The sequence below is a fragment of the Neocloeon triangulifer genome, unplaced genomic scaffold (assembly GCF_031216515.1).
Source record: "Neocloeon triangulifer isolate White Clay Creek 2 clone unplaced genomic scaffold, ASM3121651v1 ptg000012l, whole genome shotgun sequence".
Taxonomy (NCBI): Eukaryota; Metazoa; Arthropoda; class Insecta; order Ephemeroptera; family Baetidae; genus Neocloeon; species Neocloeon triangulifer.
Genome location: NW_026775554.1, coordinates 11,340,719 through 11,367,512, shown reverse-complemented (window position 1 = coordinate 11,367,512; position 26,794 = coordinate 11,340,719). Strand labels below are relative to the sequence as shown.

The following is a 26,794-nucleotide window of genomic DNA, read 5'->3' as shown; positions in this document are numbered from 1 at the left end:
TGAATCACGACTGCCTTTTTAAAAGTTTAGCTTTCCTTTCACGAAGTGCCGCGCTGTGAACATGACGCGTGTTAAATAATTTATTATTCGGATTTACTTGTTTAAAACGAAACCAAGCCAACAAAGAGCTGTGTAAATGTTTGCTTTAACTTAACTGATCTTTTATTTGACAATAATAAAGAAAGATCTTCTCTGCAAATATTTGTAGGCGCGCTTTTTATGTCTGACTGAAGAGATTTTGACCTGTTGAATAAAAAAACTACAGATTTATACCTTTAAAATACTGAACTTGGCCCCCCTAACATTCGCGCAACGTCCTTGCCAAATTAATACTTGCGATATAGAGGACTAGAGAAATATGCGCGCTTTCACCGTCCATTTCCTTATATGGAATATTATTTTTCTTTCGCGCACGTCTATAATTACATGATTGGATGCGAACTATTGATGTCTGACGTAAATAGAGAGCGATTTAAAAACGTGGGTGTTTTTTTTTTATCAATTGGCCTGCAGATATATCAAGATAAATATCAACAATAAATAATTTTCAGCGCCTTGTTCCCAATATGCAAGTTAATTATTCTTATTCTGTAGGTGATAATATCTTTGAAAATGTTGCAGTGTGTGTATATCTTACAAAGAGTATATGGAGTATACCTGGAGTATACATATATATTTTTAAACTTTCAATGTCTCCTAATACTATAATTTATTTAAATTGATTTTTGAGCAATTTTGACGATTTTTCTTCAATTTTTTTTATTGCAAAACCTTACGAAAACTAAGAACACAAATTTAATTGAGAAATAAACTTTATGTAACACTTTTACCAAAATTAATGGTAGCAAAGAACTTTTTTTTATAGATTTTCAAATTTTTAACACTATATTCTGGTCTGAATAAAATAATTATACACACCTAATTTGTGCACCTTTTTCACACCAATTAGCAGCTGCACCCTTTTCTCAAGTTTTGCATTACAATCGTACACAGAGGCGGGTGTAATCGGCCTCGTCATACATCACACTCTCTAAGGCAAAACGAAGGTGGGCGAGCCGACAATGAAATATAGATATATTGTTACCGAAAGAATTCGCGCTCGGCGGTGGGCCACACTATTAAAATGATCACTCTCTTCTCGCCTTTGCAATTGTGTGGGTCATATGAGTAATGTTTCTTGTCCTTTTCAGGTCGTATTTTATTATATAATCCAAGGACGTTTACTTCCTGTTCAAAGGAAAATTTTAAAGGCAAAAACAATTGAGATACATACAGCAAATTGACCCTTATTTTAAATATCTAAAAGAGAGAGGATTTTTTTTAAATAAGAATAGTTTTTGCGAAAACAGGGAGGTACCTGTACTCTGAAACTTGCCCAAATTGAGAGCAAGACAAGGTGCACGAGACAGTTTGCAGCTTTTAATTACCGTCACACGACCACAGATTTGCATGCGCCTGTCGTTAAGACGTTATTTATATTTATCAAGGGACGGCGACACGACATAAACAACCGCATTTACATCCAATCAGCTCCGTGCAGCAGCAGTCTGATCCAAAAAAGCAGGCGTTAACGACTTTTTAATTTTCTCCAACAGCTTCTCGATCCCAATTTAAAGGTGTTCACTCACTCTTTTCGCAGGAATGGAGGAGCCCATTCGAGACCATCACAGGCCAGTGACTCACAGGTGAGAACATTTATTCACTTTTCGTCCCCCGCGCTCATTAGGGGGCCATTATTTATTTTCGCCCGGCGTCCCCATTTGAAATTAATTAACCTGCGGTTATTTGATTTGGGAATTAATTAACATCTGCTGTACCCGAAGCAAGGCGAGTGGGTGTTGTTTTATGAGCACATTTGTTTTTAAAACTCGGGTCCAACCTACCCACGTAATTTGATGAGCGGTCCAAAGTTACCAGTGTAGTAATTTTTATTTGGGACACGGTTAATATAAAAAAAATTTAATTTAATTTTTTTATAATAATATATAAACAATTATTTATTAATAATTGGGCAAAACTGTTTTAATCTGTTCATTTTAAATTTTAATAAAACTTTTTTCTGTAACTTTCAGCAACGTTCAAACGCTTCCCAGCATCGTCCGATCGCTGCGAGACCGTCGTTGTTGTGACGGAGATTCGGTGACGTTTGAATGTGGTTTGGCGGTGATACCCGAGCAGTCAGATATTCGTTGGGAGAAAGACGGAAAGGTGAGTGATGCTGGAAAATGTAAACCAGTTTTTCTTTTCTCGTGCTGCCGAACACTCTTCTCGATTTCACAAAAGAACCATGAAAAAATCTTGGAATAATGGCGCTTAGAAAAAGGGATTTGATTTCAAATAATGTTTTTGTGTTGCTTCGGCATTGTATTTTTTAAACCTCACTGTCGGTGGAGAGAGGAATTATATTATCAGAGAGCATGCCGGTAGCGATTTAATTGTATTCCGTAATAACGAACGCATCGAGCACGCATTGAAATAAAAAAGTAGCGCGATAAAATCAGCACGCCAGTTAAAATGTAGCTGGGCGCAATCGAAAATTGCCGCTTTCGCTCAATGCCGTGGCAAATTTACAACCACCTCTTGTCAAGAAAAATTGCACCAGTGGGATATACGGGGCTCAGCTTTCATTCGCAGCCGCAACTTTAATATTTGACAACACATGACGCGAACGGTTGCACAAATAAAAGGTTGATAAACCTGACCTACGATCACGCCACCGCCAGTACCAGCATTATTTTAACTAGGTGTGCAATTGAGAGTGTTGTTCTTCATGGCTATGACGTTGTAATTCTAAATAAGCTGGGGAGAAAAATTTAATCTTAGTAATTATATTGCTTGAAATTCTTTAAGCACTAGAATTTCTCAAAATCTCAGACTTCCATTGAACATTTTGAATACTGACAGAGGCTCCGTTAGAGCACAGGAATTTTTTTGGATTTTCAAAAATATCAACTTAAAAATTTTAGCACTGACAGAGGCTCCTTTAATTGATTTTTTCATAAAATTTTCAAGAAGCACAAAAGTCAAGTTCAGTCCTTAGAAAATTTTATTAATTTATTGAGATAGTTTTTCCGTATCTTAATGTAATATTTTGTGGTAAAAATTTCAGCCTTTTGTAATCGAGGGTGATTTCGTGGCTGAGCAAGAAGGCACAACTGCCAGACTGACCATTCTACAAGTGTACCCTGAGGACGAGGGCGAATACACCTGTGTGGTGCGCAACGCACTAGGAAAGATCACCACATCAGCGTGCCTCATTGTTGATGGTGAGTAATCTGTTTTTGATGATAATTAAATTAAGATCAAAATAACGATTAAATATTTTTTTAATTATATTTATAACATGGTTTATTTGGCAAGCAATTATTTTAACTTGATTATATTACTTTAAGCAACAATCAGCAAGTTCAGCAAAGCTCTTTATAACAATTTATTCTCATTTTGTTACAACGAACAGCTTTAGTTATTTATCGGTGAAATAAGTGTTTCTTTAATAATACTACATATATAGTTTATTTTGTTTTCACCACTGATTGGCGTTATGCACATGAACGCAGTGGAGTGTGGCATTACGACTATATATTTTGAATTGCACCGCTGTGAATAAATGACTGCGAGACGTAAAAACGATAATTTACGAAGTAAATAATGAAATATGACGCGTCTTTCTGCGTGAACCCCCTCATTTCTCCAGTGCATTTTATGCAAACCAAACGAGCAAATCACACGCAAATGCAGTCATATGCACACGATGCTACAAATTAACTCGTCGTGCGAGATTATTTATTCGCTTTAAGTGTGCAAGTTAACGAGCTAATTAGCAAGAAACCGTCGAGCCGCAGGTGCTTTTTCTGCCTCCGCGCGTGAAATCCTCCATAAATAATAATGTGTGAACAAGAAATTCAAACACAAACACTCGCTGAGAAAATTGAGTTTCCTCTTACTCTTTTTATTTCTGAAAAGGTAAATTTTCAAGAAGTAATAATTTACTTGAAAGATATTCTCTGACACTGATTGATGTGTGTGACACTGTAGATTTTGAATTGCATTAAAATTTACTTTAGCATTTTTTTAAATGCACATTTTTCATATTATTAATTAGATTATTTTAGAATTTCAAACTATTTTTCAAGAATGAAGAAACAATAATGTTTCAATTCATTTTGAATCTGAACACAACAATGTTATTTATTATCTGGCTTCTTGGAAAAAGCCCCACCTGGTCCGAGGCCACCCATATGACAAATCTCAAATTGAACCATAACACTCATAGTACAGTACCTTTTCCTGCTCCAAATGCAATAATAAATAATTCAATTAAATTAATGCAAAGAGAGCAGTGTGTGTTTGAAATGGATAGCAGTCGTAAATAAAACAAATAATATGTTGGCGCGGGCAGTTAGTAGGAGGAGGTCGAACATTTTTATAAGCCGATTCGGACGCAGAATGTGGACCCATTAAAGCACAATGGAACTTGCGAGATATGCCGTTTGCGATCCCACGCGCCCATTTCGGGCACTCGAATTGGCGCAGATGCGTCCGAGAGTGGCCGGTCAGGTGTTGCTCTTCACCTAGCCGTGTGATTGCGTAGGCTGAAGACTGATTCGCAATTCGAAACTGAAGCAAAAACGATTGTCTTTCGCAGTGCCCGAGGAGAAGGAGGCTTTGTTGAGCGGCCAACTGTCCAGACCTCCAGGCCTACTATCCACCGAGTCCACCCCCAGGTCAACACCCCGCACAACGCCGTCCAGGAGCAAGTCGCCGTCCATGCCAAGTATGTTCAATTTTTGTGTGATTAATTTTACAGTAAAAACTTTAGTTTTAACCTTTTCATATAACAAAAGGTTTGTGTAAAATTTCTTTCCATATCACAAACTGACAAGCTTACAAAACTGTTTTATTACTTGAAATTTTCAAAGATATTTACAGATAATACTCAATTTACGATGGAAGATTTATTTGTGTTTCATGAATTATTCTTCTCAATATTTAAATAAATAAATAAATTAGAGTTGACAGTGGAGGAGAATTTACATTTCGGTCTGTCTCTTTATTCAAAAGAGCTCTTATTCAAATTATTGAGAAATTTCTTTGAAGGTGGGCGAAGTCAATTAAAGAAGCACTTTATTGCTCAAAGAGACTTCCCTCTGCAGTTGATTTTATTGAAAAGATGAGCTACAAAAGCTGCCAGTCCATTACGGCAAAGAGATCTCTTCTCATTGTCAGTTGAAAGTGTATTAATTGAGTTAGTGTACACTTTTTGCCCACTTTTTTTACGACGCGACTCGTGGGAGGAAACACAACGTTCCTCATTGAACCGTGTACACACCGGACTTGTTTTCTTTCCCTGCCGGTTGCTTACATTCGCTATATTCAATTAAGAGTTTAACAGTGGGCATTCGATGCTTTTTTATTGCCACTTTATTATTTTGAGACACGAGTTTTTACTGCCGCGCATTCGCCCACGTGGCTCTACATCATAATACTCACGCGCATATATTATAATTATCATTTGAGACAGTCAGATCGCTCACTTATGGAGAGGAGTCTGAAAATAGTGAAAATGGTGGTTTTGTTGAAGGGCGCAGCAGGGCGAGAAGCGCCATCGACCAGGACACTGCTGGCGCCAACGCCGTCAACCGCAGGCAAAGGCTCAAGGTAGCACCACCCAAGTTTTACGCCATTCCGCACAACAAGGTAATTTTAATTATTCCAGTTTACTTTTATATCGAAAAATTTCAAAACATTATTTTTTTACGAAGAGCTTGAAAAGTGATAAAAGTATAAAAAAAATTGCAAAAAATCTCAATGAAATGAAAAATAAATATATACAAAACTTTTTATTCATTGTTTATATGTGTGAGATTTTAAGATTTATTACTACTGTTTAAAAATAATTTGATTATTTTTTTCCTTTAAAAATGCGTTTGTGCATGTAGATAGTGGAGGAGGGCGCGACGGTACGGTTCCAGTGCGCCATTGCAGGACATCCCACTCCGTGGGTGACGTGGGACAAGGACGGGCTGATTCTCACACCCTCCAGGAGGCTGACCATCAAAGAAAAAGACGATTTGAGAATCGTGGAAATCAGCGAAGTCACGCTGGAGGACGCCGGTCTTTACAGGGTCAGTCTGGAGAACGACGTCGGCAGGATCGAGGCCAGTGCCCGCCTCGACGTTATCGGTGAGTTCGTCTTTTTCTAATTATTCTAATATTTGTTGATGGGCGATTGCGAAAAAATCAATAAAAGTAATTTGAACAGATGCCATTTTGGTTTATAAAATGATTGGTAAAACAAATTTAATTTAATTCATTATGTATGGGGCGATAACTTCCAAAGAAAATAAAGAGGAAGAAATGACTTATTTGGGATGTTTTATAGTAATGACAAATTATTAGGAAATAATTCCGATCTAATAGATATTTTCACTCATAAATAAAATAATTTGCATAAATAACAAAGTTGCTGCTAATATGGAAAGATTTGCTTCAAGAAACGTTATGTTAATGGTTTTTTTAGTTCCTTTTTTGCCTAGAAGATAATAAAAAATCAATTACCTTAAAAAATCTCCTTTAAACTTATTTAAATTTGATTATACAATTTATAAAATTAACATTTTTTTTTTTTTAAATAAAACTGGTGCGGTGGTTTTCCAAATTTTGCTTTCTGGAATAAAGTGACTCTTCTTGTAATTTCTAAAAATAATTTCCCACATTAATTTTTTTCCGTGTTCTTTTTGAGAGCCATTCAGAACTGAAAGGGCGGCTCAAATTTGTGAAAAGTGCAAAATGAATGCAAATTTATTCTAGTCCGCATGCTGTGAAAAGTCAGATTTGCGATGAAAGAGAAAATCTCATCAAGCGATGACAAGGTCGGCCGAGGGGCGCAAGGCTGCCCTGGCTGTGAAGCTGCGGGCTCGTGCTTTCAAGAGTCGCGTTTTTTCCCCGACCACTCGGTTGAATAAGGTGGCTGCTTTTAATTAAAATACTTGCGATCCTTGTGTAAATACAGGGGTGGTGCGCGTTGCAACCGTGACCCTGCAGCTTTTATTTCCCTAGGGTTCTTTAGTCAAGGACAAACGCCGACCGTCAATATTACCCAGATGGAATTTCAATTAGACGCGCGCGGTGATCGGAAATTCTGCTGATTTTCCACAAAGGGAAGGCAGCGGACGACCTTGCCCTATGCAGACAGCTGCAGCAGTAAATAATAATAATGGGGAGGGCAAAGAGCAAGTTGCTCTATAAGACGTATGCATACGTGAAGTTATGAGGATTGTTGGAAAACTGGAGCTAAAATGGACATGGAATGTTAACTACAGTGCTTTTTGTTTTGGACGTTTAATCATGTTAAAAGAATCAATAAACGCGTGTTTATTAGCACGTGGCTTCTTTGTTTATAACATATCATTGTCACTGAAACCCAAAAGAGAATCTGATCAATGCCGCACGTTTTCTTTCTATAAAATCATTTTTATCATTTTTCTGGTCTTCAAAAATTATCCTTTCTTATTTATCAAGTTGGAACTCTAAAACCAAAGGGTTCTTTCCCATCAAAATTTAGTTTCAGTTATATCCACATGACTGTAGGAAACTTAATATTTTTAATAAAGCGCAAATACCTCTTGAGGTTTTAAATGCGTTTGCTTATAAGTAAATTAATTATTTAGTTGCAAATTGATATTTCGCAAAGGCAATTTACTTTGTTCCACTTTTCTTCACTTGTAGTTAGCTGATTGTAATAAAGCAAATTAGTGAGTTAATTTTATAATTTATTTCACGTTTAGCTGATCAAAGTAGAATTTTTGTGCAATCATCCTTGTAATTCCTGAACCTACAGGAAAAGTAGTTCAGCCGGCAATTCCGCATTGCAAAAAGCAATGACGACCTCTACAAATGCAAAATCGTTTCCCACGCATAACTGATTGTAATTACACTGCGATCGTCAAGGGGAAAATTGCATTGAATTAAGGAGGAACTCGCCTGCCTCCCACAGGTCGGGTCGGCCGAGGTGGTTTTGTCGCTGTTTACACAAACAAGGCGCTAATTGCTCTTAATATAAATAAAATATGATTGCACGCATTTACGTATGCTGATGAAAGCGCGCTCGTACATTTTAAATAAATAACGTTTCCTCGGCGTCGAGAAGAAATTACGTCAGGTCCCCTTATACTGCAAGACCAGTGCAAAGTTGAGCTCCATACAAGGCAAGAGTAATGCACGCCTTTGTCAGCAGCGGCGCGCTGTACGCAACTCTACGCGTGCCTAGCTGCAGCTGTGCAGCCGCGGCTCAATTTCTGTCAGTCGCTTCGCGAGTTGCGGTGCTCATGGTGCTCACCTCTGTTCGACACGCGACCTCGTGATATGGCCACCCAAGGTAGTGCTGCGTGGATTTGATCTGTGAAAAACCACAAATATTTTTCTTTTTATTAAAAAATATCTCGTTTTAAGTTTTGAAACATCATAGGGAGAAATCATTCAAATTTTACAATCAAGTACTTTTTTTTTCAAAACAGTGGCAATGGATTATGTGAATACGAGTACAAAACTTAGTGAGTAACTTTTTGTTTTTACTATCATAAGAAAACTAGTATACTGTTCAATCTGTTCAGGCACTTTTTTCTTTAAAATTGTAATTTTGCATTGACACGGTGTTGGATTTTAGAGAAGTTATGCAATTTAAATTTGGAAATTTATTTCGTAGGTGGAATTTCATGCTCTTTTTACAAGGCCAATTTTAATGATTAATGAAATTCAATTTTGTCAAGTTTCTTGATATTAAATTATTTAAATTGAAACCTCACGATGTAATTCACCTTTGTAAGTACAAACAAATTTTCCATCTGAGAATTCAATATGGGGGCAAAGTTTTGGACGCTTCCGCATTCAAGATAATAAATAGAATATTTTAATTTCCCAAAACTTTATAAAATCATTTTAAAACAACAAGCACAGAGTCAAAATTTTCCTCTTAAAAATTCTGAAAATAATTTTCAATACTTTTACTTTTCATTCCCATTTAGTTAGTGAATAATGAAATTCGAGTGTCACCGTGTGGGATTTATTTCATCTGCTCCGGTGAGAATGAATGAAGTGCGAGAGCGAGGCATCTGCCAGATGAAAACAATGTGAAATTATGCGCCTCTTTGTCACATATCGTGGAAGTATAATGCTCCATTAGAAATAATAAAAGCTTGGGTGCGGCGACGCTCGTTATGCAACCCGCGCGGCGCGCCTAACGAGGCCGCTTTGCATTCAATCTGACTGAGAATAATAAGGCGTGCAGGAAAAAGCTAGAACAAATTTGCTAAATAGTTTAATTTCTAAAAAAAGGTGCTTTAAATTCTTAAGTCACAAAGGAGAATTTTTAATTTAACCCAGGCCTGTTCTAGACGGTTCTAGAATTGAAATTTAACATAGCTATTCACATTTTCCAACTGCGGGAGAACTTTTTTCTTGAGTTTAATTAGAAATTTCAGAATTAAGACAATGCAGTTAAGTTAAATAAATCAAGAATTTTAATAATGTTTATATATGTTAACATTGGCAATGATTTTATAATTGTTATTGAGAGTTAAATTATGAAAGGCGAGAGGGAAACTTAATTTAAAGTTATTTATTTCTGCTTAATTGAAAATTACTGCAATTGTTACTGCTTTTGAATTTACGCCTCAATCCTAAATTGTTTTTAAACTAACGGGAGTCACAACTTCGCAGTTAACAAGTGGCAACTCTCATTAGAGCAATGATTCGCGCAGCTGCTCGACTTGTCTAATCTCCATTGCGATAAGCCACTGCGCCGCGTTTCGGTACATGAATGTTCGCACAGGTTGTGGCGATTAAACGGTTATTCGCCTATCAGGTCCAGCATGACAATATGTTGCCTAATTTTCCTAAAGCTTGCAAAATATTGTTAAAATTTACAGCAATCTTACTCTATTGAATAATTGGCCGAAACCTGAATATTTTTTTATAATTTCATGACAGGCAAGAACTGCCTGATACAAAATTTACAAAAAAAAAATATTTATTCCACAAAATATTTTAAAATTTATTTGCAAGTAAGATTGATTTTATTTAAGGGAAAAAGTTTTCTAAAAAAAGTAAAACTAAATTAAGTATGCTAACAATGTAACTATGGGTGCGACCCTCCTCCATTGCCGATCTCACTGATTAGGCAAACAGAGATAGCGTGCTAGGATGCATAAAGTGTTTAGTCAGTTCCAATTCGTTGCCCACTTCAGATTAGCCCATTGCCTCTGTCCGTCCGTCAGTCCGTTTGCTAAATTTAGAAAAAAATCCATAAGTGACCGGAGCATGTGAATCAATCGCAGGTCCCGTTGGGTCGCGACGTAGCGTGCGGGCCTGGTCTGCCTCTCCGCGCACCTCACCCTCGTTCCATCGACGCCTGGCGCACACCACCGGCCGATACGGCGGACGCGTCACCCTCGCCTGCGAACTCAGGGGGTCGCCCAGTCCTGCGCCCACGTGGTACAAGTGAGTATAAACTTTTATCCCTATTTTTAAGTTAATATATTTAAAAAAAAGACATTAATTATTTTTAAAATTTAAGCAATATTTTGAAAATTTTATACATTTATTGCATTACATACTTTTATTTCATAATATATGATATATGATTAATAAGTTGATCATTGAATCCAGTAGCCTTTAGTATCTGCTGATTATTTAAATGAACTTTTCTAATAATTTTTCGAATTTTTCAATATCTTTTTTCTCTTTATTCTGACCAGCATAATTGGCTAATTTCCACCTTGCTGTAAACGCAACTTTTGATAAAAAAAGTTAATTTAAGTTCATTATATAATTGGAATGCTGCGCTATTAGTTCCCCCTTCAAATTAATTATTCTGATCGGGTAACTTGCCTAATCTAACATGCGTTTCGGTGGTTTGCCGCAGAGACGGCGAGCAACTGATGGCGTCCGATCGCGTTTCCGCGTCCTTTGACGGGCAGACGGCCAAGCTGACGCTCGACAGACTTCGAGTGAGCGACGCCGGCTCGTACTCGTGTGAGGCGCGCAGCGAAATGGGCAGCGTCAACTGCACCGCGTGCCTCGAGATTACTGACGTGCCCGACTCCTTCCCGGCACCCACCTTCGAGCCGAGTCTGCAGGACACGCAGGCCACTGAGGGTCAACCTGCCGAATTGGCCGTCAGGCTCAATGGTAAGACTTAAAAATATTAAAAAAAAAAAAAAACAAAAAAAAACAGACATAATAAGGAACAAAATTCTTGCAAAACTTACTTAATTTTCCTACTGGGAAAAGAATAAACTTATTTTTTACTTTTGTAATTAAAGGTGTATAAGTCATTATACAAGATCTTTAATAATTGTTACAGTTAGCTGAAGTTTTTTTTATAAATGTCTTTTTATATTGACGCACACATAAAACAACTCACCGGAACTTTTTGATAACGCTGTAGATTAGACGTGTTGGTTATGCCGGGCTGTTTTGAGTCCTTCCTGGTGAAAAACGGTTGTGTTCATGTTAAATTTTTGTTTTGAATGTGACAATTATTTATTCTTGTAAAAAAAATCAAAACAATTTGCATATTTTAGTGACGCCAGTGAATTAGTGCTCCGCAATAAATTCTTGCACAATATTCACGGTGGAAATGATATTGATTTTTTATGTGCTCAAAACGAGCTTAGACGATGTATCTATTTTAAACTAAAAAATTTGAGGAAATTATAGTATTGATATTGATTTAAAAGTCATAATATTTTGCAAAATTACCTTTTCAAGCTTAAAAAAATCAATCAAATTGTTTTAATTCTATCATTATTGCAAGTATCGATAGATTTTAAATGCCGCATTATTTTCACAGTGTTGCTTTGGTCCCTTAAGCTTTGAATCAATAGTTTGATAAATGATTGATCTAAACTCCCTGTGCGGTTCTATATTTGTGACGCACGTCCCTAGACCAATTAATTAATAAACGACAAATATTATTTTGGTGCTCCTCTATTAATAGGTCCACTTCCCCCCGACCTAGAAGTGAAATGGCTGAGACAAGGACGACCACTACCCAACTGCGAGGATTTCAGGTACGTCAACCTGGGCAAAGGCATGTATGCCCTTCACCTGGCCGACCCCTTCGTCGAGGACTCTGGCATATACACTTTTGAGGCGGAGGGCCTCTTTGGAACAATCGCCTCGTCAGCGCGCCTCCAAGTGGCTCCAGGTTGGATCGCTTGTTTATTAATAGATACAGTTCTCTCCTTTACACAAAACTGATCAATCATTTAGGAGTGGCTGCTACAGAGGATGCCGAGAATCGGGTCAGTGACGCTGCCAGTAACCAAAACAACAACCCTCAAGTACCTGATGGCAAACAAGTCATAACAGAACAGTCAAAGGTATAAAATTTATGTATTATCAATTAAAAAATTAAACCTGAAGTGATATAATTCAAATTAGTAAAAAACATTTTTTACTTAAACTGTCCTCTTATTTATAAGAGTAAAATGAAATATTAAAAAATTTCAGAGTCCCCTCATGACAAATGGCTCGACTCCAAAAGAGCTGACAAACGGAAACCACTCTTCGAAGGAAAAGAGGGATGACAGTCCAGCCAGGGTCACACAAGGACCGAGGGATTCGACAGCCCTGCGAGGTGACAATGTCACCCTGAAGGCGCTCTACTCTGGTCACCCTGAGCCAACTGTCCGTTGGCTAAGAGCTGTAAGTGCTCTACAAATTCATTATTTAATCTTAAAAAAGATTTCCTGCTATAATTTAGGTTAAGTTACTACTTAGCCATTTTTCTATGAACCGTGCTTTTCAGGGAAGGGAGCTTCGTCAGGAGAGCAGTCGAGTGGCAATAACAACTAAAGACGGTCAATCGACATTGACGCTGATGAACATCACCGCTGACGACTCTGGCAAATATGTTGTGGCAGCTCACAACCCTCATGGGTCCCACTGTCATTTTGCATCATTAGCAGTGGAAGGTGAGACATGTACTATATACGTAAAATTAATTATTAAAATGCACCAAGTTAAGACGAAACATTATAATATATCTATTGATATTTAGAATTATTTAGATTTTTTTACCAAAATGTTTTAAAATCATTATATACGAAGAAGAAACTCGATGTTCTCAAATTTGAAGAGGGCCAAATTTTTAATACAAAAATTGCAACTTTAAACTGCATTTAAGCTTTCTAAGCTGATTAAAATAGCTAATCTATTGTTTGTTGTAACTGATAATGTGATAATCATGCTATCCGGTTATGTAAGTATTTGATAAAAATTTATGGCTTGTGTGTTTAAGGTGCTCCGGACCCTCCCAGCGGATGGCCGACAGTGACTGTGACCGGTGCCAGCAGCGCGGTGCTAGCCTGGGGCAGCTCACCTTATGACGGCGGCCGCAAAGTCATCAGCTATAGAGTAGAACTGAGAACAACTGGCGGTGAATGGAACATTGTTGCTGAAGAGTAAGCAAAAAACATTGAATAATGAAAGTTTTAATCAATAAAAACACCTTATATAGTTGCAACGCTTTGTCTTACACACTGAGAGACTTGATTCCCGGACAGCAGTACTCAGTCAGGGTGTCCGCCAAGAACATTCACGGCTTCAGCCACCCAGGGCTCGAATCAACCCCGTTCACTCCTGCGGAACTTGGTAGAAAATATCTAAAATTGTCAATTTTTTTAATTCAATTGTTAATTTTAGTTCCGAGGAAAATGAGTACGGTTGAGGATGAAGAGGAGATTGACGACGAGGACTCTTTGATCTTCTCCGACAAAGTGGAGATCGACCGAACCGAGAACGGCTTTGGCTCCAAGTACCACACACACGAGGAGCTGGGCAAGGGCCGGTTTGGCACCGTATTCAAATGCACAAAGGTGGCCACTGGCCAGAAAAGGGCAGCAAAGGTTGTGAGATGCATCAAAGCCAAGGACAGGGAACAGGTGTATGAGGAGATAGACATCATGAACTGTTTGAGGCACCCCAAGCTGTTGCAGCTGGAGGCAGCTTTCGAGACTTCTCGAGACATAATCTTAGTGACTGAATAGTGAGATTGAAGTAAAAAGCTATTTAAACAAATTTAAAACCTTATTTACAGCGTTACGGGTGGTGAACTTTTTGAAAGGGTTGTGGCCGACGACTTCACCCTCACCGAGAGGGACTGCATTCTGTTCATGAGACAAATCTGCGAAGGCGTCCAATACATGCATAGTCAAAATATAGTGCACCTCGATTTAAAGGTTTGGATATTTTTAGTTGGGAAAATTCATTTTCTAAATAATTGAATTATTTTTAGCCTGAGAACATTATGTGCCGCACACGAACGTCCCATCACATCAAACTAATAGATTTCGGACTGGCAAAAAGGCTGATAGGAGACGAACCAGTCAGAGTCTTGTTTGGCACTCCGGAGTTTGTGCCACCTGAAGTTATTAGTTACGAGCCCATTAGTGTGGCGTCTGATATGTGGAGTGTTGGAGTTATTTGTTATGTTCTGTAAGTCAACATATTAAAAAAAAAATGTATCCTCATATTGAATTTCTAAAGTTTATCTGGACTTTCACCGTTCATGGGGGACAACGATGCGGAAACTTTCGCAAACACGACGAGAGCCGATTTTGATTTCGAAGACGAAGCGTTCGATGCGATATCTCAAGATGCAAAAGACTTCATCAGCGCCCTGCTTGTACAGAGAAAAGAGTACAGACTTTTTAAAAGCTGAAATTTCAGTTCTAATTTATAAAATATTTTAGAAAACGATTAACTGCTAGGGAATGCCTGAGCCACAAATGGTTAGCGCACCAAAACAAGACCAAGCAGTATGTCACCTTGAGCACAGACAAGCTCAAGAAGTTCATTATCCGCAGAAAGTGGCAGGTAAGAAAATTGCTTGAGCGTAGTTGCCTGGTAATCAAAAATCTAAATGAGACAGATGTCTTTGTTTTCAACAAAAATATTTTTGAAATTAATATTCCTGCATTAAAAAGAGTGTGTTTTTTTTTTAGTTATAAAGCCGAGTTAATTTTAAACTTGACTTGTTAAAAATTTACAAGTTTTTTGTATACCCAAATTTGACAACACAGTTTAGCAAAATACCATCCTGTTTAAAAATAGAATTGGGAAATGTCTTTCTTAATAACAAGGTTGTATAGTGAAACAATTTTTGTTATGAATTTTGCCTAACCCTGTTTTTGTGCGTCTTTAACTAACATGGCATGCCTGCACGCGCGTGTGCTTTTTGTGTGTGTTGTAGAAAACGGGCAACGCAATACGCGCGCTCGGACGCATGGCCAATTTGTCGGCGCGGCGCAACTCGTCAACGACGGCCGGCTCGTCGTCCGGCAGCAGCAGCCGACCGTCGGTCTGCTCGCGCCTCTCCAGTCTGAACGAGGACCAGGCGCTGGAGGTGAACGGCGCTGACACTAACGCGCTCATGAGTAGTTTGCTGAGCCGCAAGGTCCGTTTGTGCAGCGACCGTAGTGACAGTGGCTTCAGCGAGACATGCGCTAACTTTCCCCCGTCCCGAGAGGAGAGTTTTGACTGTCCCGTTTCTAATACCGGCTTCGGCCGCGCACCGTCCTTAGGTTCGCAGCCGGCAGCCGCTGAGAAGAGCTGGGGCTTAGACGAGGACCATCCGGCAGCCTCGTGAGTGAATTCGACCCTGCCCGTTCTGAGAGAATGAGAGAGATGTCTACCAAAGCTCAAACTGTTAACAATTCACCGTATAATTAATTATTGTATAATAGGTGCTAATCTATCTGAAAGTGAGAAAGTTTATACATGAGAGATTTGATGATAAAAAAATTATCTTTTATTGCAAGGATATGCGCAACCATTCAAATAAATTGAAAGTCTATTTTTGTCTTTTTGATGAATGGAGTGAAATGTATTTCTAGTTACACACATTATATATACGTATTATTGCTAAAAAGATATATGTCTGTCTTCAAATACCTTTGAAAATTATGGGGCATTTTCTTGGCACTTGACTTGTCTGCTTCTAATTTAGATGAAATCACCAGCCCCGCCAGACTCTCAAAGTTGTGTAATATGAGTTAATAAGCATAATCAAAGTATTGTTACATACAGCGGAAAAGTATTATCTGAGTTATACATAAATGTATATTCACCATATTTGTAGATATAGTCAAATTAATTATATGAGGATTAATTATTCTTATATTTGCTATATATGCGTTGTGTGCGAAAAATCTCCAACGGGCTTAATTTATTATTGCCACGCATGTATATATTTCTTGAAATTATTGTAAGCAGTTTCTATCAAGACTTGATGATTTGTTGAACATGATTATTTGATGACAGCAGCAGTGTTTGATATTTTAGTTGAATAAACTGGAGGTTCACTCTACGTCATTTCTGTTATCACCAAAATAAAAAAGTATTCTTATTTCCCCAATTTACAAATACCTTCTAGTATATTTTATGATTTTCCCGTTACGCTGCGGATCCAGTTGCTAAAATAGGGCACTTTGGTGGCCACTGTCGGCACTCTTGACAACAAGCATCCTTGGCTATGTGAGATAAGTCCAACCAATCTATTGTCGATGATCAGAGGAGCTCCGCCGTCACCCTGAAATTAGCAGAGATAAAAGTATAACTCAGCAATTATTATCATTGCTGGCAATAATAACATACATTGCAGAGTGATTCCGTCGGAATACTTGTTTTGACGCAAAACATTCTGTTTGTCAAACCTCCAAATGGCAGATACTCTTCATCACAATATCCTTGGTCCACTGAATGCACTCCGAGGGCCCTGAGCTTTTGCCCAAATGAATGGAATCTACTTGTGCTCAAGATCTAGAAATAAAATAGCTGTATTATTATTTTTCTGCTACTCCCTTTACTTTAAAACTCACTGCATCTGGTGGCCATCCAACTGCTAACATTGGTATTTGAGGTTTGATTTTCCACTCTCCTAATCTTTGAAAGCTTCCCAACTTTATTGGTTGAATGGTCGAGTTTTCAGTGACGTTCTTACTCTCCATCTTGGAAAAATACTCTCATATTATTATTAAATTATGTACCGGGTAATTTGGAACATACTTTGAGAAGTGCGATATTGCAATCTAGATTCAAAGGGTTGTAGCGGGGGTGCAGTTGGATTATTTCGACCTTTGAGACTTGTCCGCTTTTGTACTGAGAGCTGCTGCCCAGTCTAATCGACAACCATGGCTCTAGTTGCCTTTGAAAAATTATTTAATGGTTTTTAAAATATTTATAAAAAAATCAGCATACAAAAGACTACACAAATAATTTCAATAACAAAAAATACCCTTCAACGCAGTGGGCCGCAGTCAGCAGCCAATTTTCGGAAATTAAGGCGCCAGAGCAAGCGTGTCTCCCATGTAGTTGTATTGACGCCTTAAAAATTAAAGATAACATTGAAATATTAAGAAAAATATTAAAGCAGACGTTACTTACCAGGTAAGGAAAGTAATTTATCAAATCTGGTTGGCATGAAGCTAAAAAAATATTTTTAATGCAGTTTTGATGAAGTTGCTGTTTTACCTTGAATGAGATTGCTGATTAGGTAAAATAGCGGGATTGCAAGTGCTGCTGTTGTCTCCATTCCCCATCAATTCAAGAGTTTGACTGAACTGCCTTTGCCCACACCCGTTTCTTTCTTTCATTATCAAACGTGCTAGTCTCATACGCAAATTAATTCACTGTCATAAGAGCGCAGTTAAGCAACAACACTTATCATTTCTTTTAAAAAGTCAACTTGAATTGTCTGTTTACTGAATTGTCACGCGCCACAGATTCGTCAGAGGGTCATTTTTCTTACATTTTCAGCACTTCTGTGCCATTGGCAATGAAAAAATAACTGCCTCCCCCCCCCCCCCTTCCTTGTGTAGATTGGTAAATAAAAATAGTTGCATTTATTTGCAAATCACAATTATGTTGGTATGTTTATTGAAGTCTCTTTAAATAAAGAGTGCACAGTCATACATAAATAAACTAAAAGGAACTGTAATTCACAAACTCTTGAGGATCAATTTTGTCCCTTTTCATTGAACATTTTAAGGAATAATTAATGGCCATTCTGAGAATTGATATGGCATTACAGTAGCAAAAATAAAAGGCTAACTACGTATCTTATCTATTATCATTCAGAGTTGATTCAGCGCCTGCCGTGGCCAAGTGGTGGGAATTCAGCATTTGGAGAGGTAACTTGAACTTCCCCTCTGCAGATTGGACATCCTTTGCCACCCCCATTTTTCGAGTCCACCCTTTTAGTCTCCAACCAAGTGCGAATGCACTGATGAAAAGATTAACGTTTTGCAATTTCAAAATGATAAAGTAGCTTACCGTCTTGTGGAAGAAGTGCCCACAGACCAGAGTGTGAATGGGATTGCTACATTCTTTGTAGTTGACGTAGCAAATTGAGCAGCACTCGTCGTTTGGCAAGTCTATTAAGCCTGGCACATCAGTCATCTTCTCATTTAACTCTGAAGACAAAATTTATTTTTTATTGACACATAATTGTTGAAACTAATCATAACAAACCATTTGAAGAGGCATTCAATAGCAGCTCAGTCAGGATGTTGCACGCCTCTTCCTTGAGTTTTTGGCCAGTGAGATCTCTCAGATCAGTTCTGCGTTGCCCAAGCCAGTGAAGCACTTGGCGGAAGTCATTACTTGGAATTTATTTTGGTTAACATGCGAAATTTAACATTGACCTCTTCTACTTACATGGAAGTGTAGGGAATCAAAGCCTGCAACTCTATAAGTTTCATCTCCATCTCGGTGAAGCTCAGGTCAAACTTAAGCTCACTTAAAAAAAAGGGAAGATTTAAAATCTTTTACAGAAATTAAGAAACAAATTCGTACTGAGCAGGCAATTTAGTTGCATTGCAAGGTTGAATTTTGGGTGGTTCAGGTTGCTTGAATTTGTCAGCATAGTTTTCATTTTTCTTTATTCTGTTGACATGATGAAGAAGGCTTTTGGGAATCAGATCTCTAGTAGGAACACGAGATGCAACACTAGCTGGAGATGCGACTTCATTGCTAGTCACTGATGAATCGGAAGTTGTGGATGAAGTTGGTGATGGGCAGTCTCTATCCACTTGTGGATATCTAGTAACCAGTGGGGCTTGGTTGATGGAAGAGTTGGAGAAAAAGCCTGGGAGCCCATTAGACGTACTGGCATCAGACTGGTACATCTGCAGAATTTATTATTATTAAAATTAGAATTCAGCAGAATAATTAACATGGTACCATACCTTATTGAAACATGGTGGAAGCAAAGGTCTGCTCGCAACAGCTGGCTGAAGACTTTCAACAGAACCCTGTGTCCCAGAGTAACCAGCAATTTCAGGTGGAGGGACGCTGAAGTTCTGCATTGATGGCTGTCTTGAGGAGGGATGCGCAGATTGCATTGATTGGAAGGGATGGTTGCGGTCAAATCCTACCGCACCTTCAAACATTCCAGGATTCGGTTGTACCTGATATTGAAACATGGAAGCAGAAAATGGTGGTGGTGTCCGGAATGGAAAGGCTTCTTCGCGAATATCTGTTTGAGTTTCAGCAGTCTTTGGAGGTTCTTGAGGTGGTGCTATTCAGAAGATTTAATAAAAATGCAAAATAGCTTACAAAAACTATTTTTACCACGTAGTTTTTTGTTAAAATCTTTCAGAACTTCTTTTACTGCTTCCAAAACAATCTTTTTAGGCATGGTTGGTTTCTTGGGGATATCAATTTTGCTCAAGTTAGGCCAAACGCCTTCTGGATTTTTAGAAATGTCACCAAGAGCAACAATTCGATTTTTCATGGTGGTTCCAGACATCTCAAAATTAACTGCAAGGGTTTCCCAATCATTAATGCACTTCATAGCATCCTCGTATGTTGGCTTTGAGTTTTCATCCAGCACATCAAGCATGCAATAAATCAAGTCTTCAGCCTCTTGCTTTGAAACCATAACCCTGAAAAAAATATTAGTTCTGCTAAATAGTAATTATATAACTTACTGTTCGTTGACTGTGACCCATTGGCGTTCCATCAGTTGGATGACACTGTTCATTGCACTAAGTAGATATTCATCCTGTTTCTTTTTCTTCCCTTTGTCAGAGTTATCATTGAGTTTCCTTGCAGGAAATAAAACTAGTTAAAATGTTTCTTTTGATTTTAAAGGTGAACCTACTTCTTTTCTTTTTTCAACTCTTCCACCTGTTTTGTCAGATCTGTAACCTTCTTGTTGGCAGCATCCTTCTCTTTGCGAGCAAGTTCTAAATGCTCGCTGAGCATTCTCTCAGTGTCATGAGACTTTTTCGTCAAACTCTTGTGCTCCACAGTAAGCTCCTACAGTGAGAAAATATGAGTTAATATAAAACATTTGATAGTCTTAGATTACGTGGAAGTCCTTGCTCAATTTCTCGAAAGTCTTCTCTCGGTTGGAGCTCTGGGCTGCCTCTGATGATAGTAACTTCTCCAAATCTTTGATCCTCTTTGATGCTTCAACACATTCTGCCTTCATTTTGTCATATTCATGCTTGGAAACGTATTCGTCAATTTCCAACATCTTTTGGCAAACAGCTGGAGAAGGTTCTAGGCATGGAGAGGTCTCTGTTACGCCATTTTCCTTTATGTCTGACCCAGCAACATCTTCTTTCAAGGCACACTCATTGGTAGGTTCAGGTAAAGTTAGCCCATTCACAGCAGTTTCCTCCACATCTGTGACCGGAACAAATACTTCAGCTTTGCCAGCACTCTTGATGAATTCTTCAGCAAAGAAGACAGCAGCTTCTCCGAGCGCTTGACTTTTTGTTTCAGGAGCAGCAGCTTCATCTTTCTGAGGTGTCTCTTCAACTTTGTCAGGTGAGGTTGCAGCCTTTTCGTTAAGATCTTCAGGAGGTGGAGTGCTTTTGTCAGACTCTGGGTTACATAAAAGTGGTTGCTGTTCTGCAGGAAGAATGACCCTTCTTGCTTTCACAGGCGCAGGGACAAATTGAACATTGTAGAGCTTTTTGTACAATTCTTGATATTCGTTGGAGTTGTAGTCAAGAGCGTCAAACATCTTTTCCACCAAGCAAATTTGGTCGTCAACACTGCCAAAAGCTTGCAGTGACAGAACATATTTGTAAAACTCAGTCTTAGATATCCCCCCTGTATTTGTTAACAATAAGAATAGGGTTATGGGTTATGTCTAATGGGCATCATTTTACCTTTGTGATCCTCAGAAGTGAAACAATTATTCTTGAAGTCGTTGCATATGTTTGTATCTGCTTTGACAATGTCAAAAAGGGCATTTTTGTTCATAATCCCACCACTGTTCTTCAGAGTATCATTAATGAAACTGCGGAATTACAAAATTAAAATCTTTAAATTGATATAAGTTAATTAACTCACAGATACCACAGGTGTTTGCTGTACGGCGAGGTATCTAGCTTAGTCTCTGTGCAGACAGCCTCAAGCAGAGTGGGTACATCCCTGACTAAATTTCTAATCAATGGAATTTTTTCAATGACAATTTCATTAGCTAGTGTAGATCTAAAAGTTTCACAAATTAGTTTTAAACAATCCAAAATCAGTATGTCCAAATTCTTACTCATCTTGTTCAGTAGATGCAGTTTTAACCAGGTGTGCATTGCCTCTATTCACCTTTGCAGGAGATGCCTTGACGCTTGTGGTAGGGTGTCGCTTCCTAAGAGACAATGTTATCATAAATTGAATTCAAACATCAGAAAGTACATACTGCTCAGCAGCCTTGGCAGGCGTTCCACTGCTAGTAGATTTAGCACCTTTTGATGGCTTCTCATTTTCCTTTGAATAACAAAAATTAATTTGCTAAAGATTCCAAAATAAATTACAACTTTATTTGAGGTTGTTGGTGTTGATGAAGCAGTTCCCTGAGGATCACTGCCAGAATTAAGTCTTTGCTTCTTGAGCCTTTTCTTTGCTGGATGAGGGGCAGACGCTGCTGGTGCAGCAGGTTCTGGCTCAGGTGAGGTCTCAATTTTCATCTCAAGCTTTGTAATCTCCTTTCCATTGTGGTCGTAAGGAACAATTAGGACAATCTTGTTGGGCACCTTTTTGCCGTGTACAAGTTTGCAACAGTCGTCAGTAGGACATTTAGTGCCCAAGATGTCCTAAAATTTGACTGGAAATGAAAAACACCCGATAAATTTGCCATCAGCGGATAAATTACCTTGTCAGAAATTTTGGGGGACGCAGCTTGATCATCTTTAAATGATTTCCAGCAAGCCAAATGGTAAGCAATTTGACAGTAATTCTCGCAGGTAAGAACTACATAACCGTTGAATTCTGGCTCACTAAAATTTTTAATATATTTTACCTATCTTACTTTAATCAATAAGCATTGACACACCTTATATAAATGTCTTTGCAAGGAATGATTTGGTGTTCCAGGCATCCGTCATAACGACAAATAGCATCAGGCTTTTGATGGTAGGTGAATACCTGCTTGAGTTTGTTCATTTCATCCTAAAAATAAGAAAACACAAATTTTCAAAAAAACTGCTTAAATTGATGACAAAATTTCACATTAAATTTGATTACTCCAATAGAATTGTAGCTAAATATCAATATCACTAACAAATATGGAAAGGAAAATTAAGAGAGATGCGATACTTCTTACTGATTGCGAGCTGTTTGAAATTTGCAAATCACAACCACTAGGGAAAATTTTGACTGCTGCCAAGCGCTCCGAATTTGTGCAATTCCACTTGTTCCCTATCAGAGGGCTTAAAAAATATGTAATCCCTCGAAGTACACTAGCACGAATCTAACTTTTCTTTTCCACACTTTGCGATAATATTACAAAAGTTTAATTAGAGAAATTTATTTGTATGGTGTTAATTGTCCTTAAATTTTGAAATAAGAATTATTAAAGAAAAAAAATTAAAAGTTGAAATGTACCGCAAGAAAGTTTGCATCACAAAATTGCATTGCTTCACGAGAGCCTGGCCAGTAAAATAATGGCATTGAGCTGGACTTGCGAGCTACGATTTCCAGTCCTCTCTCTAAGACTTTCAGACCAAGCTTGAACCTATAAAATAAAAGCATTAAAAATAAATATAATTGAAATACAAGCAAAGCCGAGAAAGTAAAATACCTGTATAATTTTTCCATGACCAAACCCAATGCATAAAACGCCATAGGTATTTTATCACCCTGGCCAGCATTCATTACATCAGTTTCCTCTTTCAAAGTCTTTGTTCCAATCAGAGATTTTAGTGTCTCAAGAGCGTTAGTAAGACTGGTTAGAGATCCAATGTGGGTATTTGACAATGCACTTAAAAATTTGATTGAAGAATCTAATTTGGCCTGTAATTTTTAATTAATCAGTAGGTTAAGAAAATTAAATCATATAAGCTTACATCATTTGTCTTTTTTAACTTTTTGGCAATATCCATTGCTTCTGCAAACAATTCAAGACACCTTGGAAAATTTTCAGCTTTAAAAGCAGATGAGGCATCAACTAATGCATGGGTGTGCTGGAAAGACACATGTTAGTACATAGATAATTCAATTAGCATATTATGTACTCTCATATTATTCTTAACCTCTTCATCTGGTTCCTCCTTGTCAGATTTTAGTTTAATATTTTTCTGCAAGTTTAATAAATTAATTGCATTAATGGCATGTTGCATTAGAAAATCAAAGCAAAAACTGTACCTCTGGATTTTCAAAAAGGTTCAAGAGTTTCTTCTTTGCTTCTTCTGGAGTCCATTTGTCATTGAAGATTTTAATGATGTATAATACATACTCGTCTTTGCAGCGTAATTTGGCCAAGTTAAGAAGGTATTTCAAATTTTTGGTTGTTCCTCTGAGCAGCTCTAGACGACAAAGTAGGAAGATGGGCTGCAAGAAGAACCATTTTTTATATGTATTAAAAACACTCTAAATAATGGATTAAATCTGAAACTTACATATCGAGCAACAACCGACTTGTCCCTGATGTGATCAAACAAAGTTTTGCCCTCCCGCTCGAGAGCCTCTTCGTCTTCCTCTGTCATGTACTCCTCGATCTTCTGGTACCATTCCTTGTGCGACATCTTGATGGCAAGTGGAGCACGCTCAAATAGTGACCGACAATGAGAAGGCTTAATGGCCTGTAACAATAACCGGAAGCATGTAAGTACAAAATTTAGTATTTGGTGCATTTTAATATTTCAGGCTAATGCGCAGAGATTGCTACGTCATTATTTTGGTATGTGCGGGAGGAAATTTTGCCAACTTTGCTGAAAATACAAACAAAGCAATTTTATCGTGGCAGCAGCTGCAAGCTGCAACTTGATGCCAATGGTGCAGACAGCGACAAACATTGTGGAAGAAGGTGAGCATTTTGTAATTCACAATAACATTGGCACGTTGCTTGAATGTATTGTTTAATCAATAATTTAGAAAATTTGAACATTGTGTTCACTATTTTGATTAAAATTTAAATTATCGATAAAAATTGCTAAAAATAACTAAAAATTATTTATAATGTTATTTTAGCGTTTTTTAAGCGTCTTATTTCATTATTTCATGAATAAGGAAATATCAAAAGATAAAAAAACCTAGCAAAATAAAAAATTTAACGAAATGATGCAAAATTTGCCGATTCTGAAGGTATGCAGACCCGAATAGATCAAACTGAATTGAAGTTGACATTTTTAGTGCACAAATTCTATAAAGAAAGTTTCGATAAAATACATAAGTGCTAAATTTAGGTTCCGATAAAATCTGCATGCATGCAAATGTTGACACTCACGTTACTTAACCACCGGTAGCACCTGTGGCGAGTCAGACTCCACAAAATGGTCCAAAGACCCGAGATGAGTAAGGCGAACAATAAAAACTCTGGGTGCCGAAAGTGCCCTTTGTATTCGTAACCGATAAGTTTCGGCCCCTCAGGCTCAGGGACATACACAAAATGCATAGTGGTGCAGTGCTGAATAATAACCTCCTGCATTCTGAACGAATTTGACGTTTCTGCAGTCAACAGACCATTCAGCCCAGCAAGCACTGGTTCGAAAATGAATAGTCTCTCCCCAGAATCCAGCAAACTGCAGATTCCCACAAGAGTGAAAAACAGATCAGTCCATTTCTGGTAGAAACGGGTGCGGTTGCTGGCTTTCATCAGTGGTGCAACAACGAGACTGAACGACTGAAGTGGAAACTCCGCTTTGAAAGAAAAAACCAAATCAGCGCCGTCCGCGCCGAGCAGACGACTTTTGAAATAATAATGTGGACAAAAACACCCAACTCCGCACTTTTATGAGCCAGGGAGAATGGAGAGAATCTGTGAAGAAGGAAAACATGAAAGGGGGCATGTAAAATAATAAGAATGATGTGTGACTAATTTTGGTTGGGGGAAATTTCAGTTGCGTCTCTAACTATACAAGATCGTGCACACAAACATTAAATTGAAAATAAATGCAAGAAATTCCCAAATGCGATTTTTTTTTAAATTTTAGTCTAGTTTTTTATTTTAAAGCAATGAAAATCTACACGCACAGCGTATATTGTCAGTTGTTAGAAAGCAAGTAAAGCAACCCCCAGCATGATAAATAAAATATTTTAGGCGCACAAAGCCATTCCTGACACTTATAACTTAACATACCAAAGTAACAAAACCCATTAAAAAATCCGGAAATTGAGAATAATATGCGTCCTTTGAAAGAAGCCCACAAACAATACTTTGCCATGAACTCTGAACTGAATCATTTTTTGTTTTTATTTTATCCAGTTCCTTTTTTTGGCAAGCAGATCGAACTAACTTTTAACACATTTTTACTGTTTCATAATACAATAAAAACAGCACGTGGCAATCAAAACCGGGCTACTTCCCCAGATGCCAAAAGAAAATAAAAATTTAAAAGAACTGTCCCCTTAAGGGCGAACTGCTGGTACCCTCAAGTGTTAGCTTCCAATTTAAACCAGCACGGGGGACAGCACGTGTTTTTATTATGTTTCGTTATTCGTTACCTTAAGTTGACATTGATAAATCCAGAATAAAATACTTAGGGGAAGAAGCTAACTTAAGAGTCAAGAAAAAAAATATTAAAAAAATTAACGTCATCATTATTTGTGTTAGGGTGGTGCCGTCAGAAAAACTTTAACACTAACCATCTGTGAATGTGGGTTGACATCTGTTAACTGTTACTTAGCTTTTCTTATAATTGATACTAAAGTGCACAGTTCTTAACTGAAGTGGCTAGCCCTTTAAAGACGAACTTTTAATTTTCTTTTACATTAACGATAACATTTTTTAACTAACACTTAAGTCATCTTATCATTTTTACGGTGCCTTCTCTGATTGTGATTACAATTCGTATAAAATTTGACAAAAAAAAATCATAATTAACTTAAACTGCTGCAAAAAATTTGGCTGCAATGAATGAGTTTGTAAAATGTAATTGCATTCAAATAGAAGCAATAAAATTTCAGGCGTTCAAGTTGTAATGCCATTTTTTTCTTGAAAAATTATGAAATTATTGCTACACCTTGATACTTAAATAGCATTTCACAAGCCTTATCTAAAAGAGCAAACTTAATCTTTCTTGTATTGGAATAGTGAGAAAACTTTGGGACTGATTGAGTGCAGCATTAACAGAATGAGCTGAAGTAAATTTAATTTTCTTGCAAACATAGCACATTGTGTTTCTGATCACCACAAAATAATCGTTATAATTCACAAATTTAAAACAATTTCAGAAAGAAATGAAAGGGAAAAAATCGAAAAAAGTGTTCAACTAAATAATATCAATATTATCAATGCATGTTTTTAATCAAAAATTTATGTTTTTTAACCTTATCGAAA

At 37.6% G+C, this 26,794-nt stretch overlaps 4 protein-coding genes across 4 annotated transcripts in view; 2 read left to right on the top strand and 2 right to left on the bottom strand.

Moving 5' to 3' along the window:
* LOC132196563 (titin homolog) overlaps window positions 1-15,882 on the top strand; it is a 71,248-nt gene extending 55,366 nt beyond the window's left edge. The window contains exons 64-83 of the mRNA XM_059619311.1: window positions 1,640-1,685; window positions 2,073-2,208; window positions 3,110-3,266; window positions 4,646-4,774; window positions 5,582-5,697; window positions 5,940-6,183; window positions 10,335-10,497; window positions 10,922-11,187; window positions 11,999-12,208; window positions 12,274-12,383; window positions 12,514-12,708; window positions 12,812-12,977; window positions 13,304-13,466; window positions 13,523-13,656; window positions 13,708-14,050; window positions 14,102-14,243; window positions 14,300-14,499; window positions 14,551-14,703; window positions 14,757-14,880; window positions 15,588-15,882. Coding sequence (XP_059475294.1) covers window positions 1,640-1,685; window positions 2,073-2,208; window positions 3,110-3,266; window positions 4,646-4,774; window positions 5,582-5,697; window positions 5,940-6,183; window positions 10,335-10,497; window positions 10,922-11,187; window positions 11,999-12,208; window positions 12,274-12,383; window positions 12,514-12,708; window positions 12,812-12,977; window positions 13,304-13,466; window positions 13,523-13,656; window positions 13,708-14,050; window positions 14,102-14,243; window positions 14,300-14,499; window positions 14,551-14,703; window positions 14,757-14,880; window positions 15,588-15,626 — 3,236 coding nt within the window. The 3' untranslated portion in view covers window positions 15,627-15,882. The remainder of the gene's footprint in view (window positions 1-1,639; window positions 1,686-2,072; window positions 2,209-3,109; window positions 3,267-4,645; window positions 4,775-5,581; window positions 5,698-5,939; window positions 6,184-10,334; window positions 10,498-10,921; window positions 11,188-11,998; window positions 12,209-12,273; window positions 12,384-12,513; window positions 12,709-12,811; window positions 12,978-13,303; window positions 13,467-13,522; window positions 13,657-13,707; window positions 14,051-14,101; window positions 14,244-14,299; window positions 14,500-14,550; window positions 14,704-14,756; window positions 14,881-15,587) is intronic.
* Window positions 15,818-17,655, bottom strand: LOC132196564 (trypsin-1-like). The gene is made up of 8 exons (XM_059619312.1): window positions 17,536-17,655; window positions 17,449-17,489; window positions 17,300-17,388; window positions 17,071-17,209; window positions 16,884-17,012; window positions 16,660-16,824; window positions 16,432-16,594; window positions 15,818-16,380 (listed from the first exon to the last, which is right to left on the bottom strand). The coding sequence occupies exons 1-7, from the start codon at window positions 17,594-17,596 to the stop codon at window positions 16,445-16,447; spliced, it is 774 nt and encodes a 257-aa protein (XP_059475295.1). The 5' UTR covers window positions 17,597-17,655; the 3' UTR covers window positions 15,818-16,380; window positions 16,432-16,444.
* A 250-nt stretch (window positions 17,656-17,905) lies between these two features.
* LOC132197668 (uncharacterized) lies at window positions 17,906-25,126 on the bottom strand. The gene is made up of 24 exons (XM_059621097.1): window positions 24,743-25,126; window positions 23,916-24,098; window positions 23,662-23,847; window positions 23,532-23,594; window positions 23,364-23,480; window positions 23,099-23,310; window positions 22,903-23,032; window positions 22,352-22,467; window positions 22,172-22,295; window positions 21,837-22,112; window positions 21,719-21,786; window positions 21,572-21,667; window positions 21,373-21,513; window positions 21,189-21,319; window positions 20,378-21,129; window positions 20,168-20,325; window positions 19,995-20,111; window positions 19,636-19,949; window positions 19,251-19,582; window positions 18,859-19,190; window positions 18,721-18,801; window positions 18,535-18,665; window positions 18,337-18,476; window positions 17,906-18,286 (listed from the first exon to the last, which is right to left on the bottom strand). Exons 1-24 carry the CDS (start codon window positions 25,109-25,111, stop codon window positions 18,149-18,151), a joined length of 4,707 nt encoding a protein of 1,568 aa, XP_059477080.1. The 5' UTR covers window positions 25,112-25,126; the 3' UTR covers window positions 17,906-18,148.
* The window catches only part of LOC132197667 (histone-lysine N-methyltransferase trithorax), a 26,560-nt gene continuing 23,681 nt past the window's right edge, over window positions 23,916-26,794 (top strand). Inside the window, exons 1-2 of the mRNA XM_059621091.1 lie at window positions 23,916-24,120; window positions 24,175-24,322. The gene's annotated coding sequence lies outside the window, so the exon portion shown is untranslated. The remainder of the gene's footprint in view (window positions 24,121-24,174; window positions 24,323-26,794) is intronic.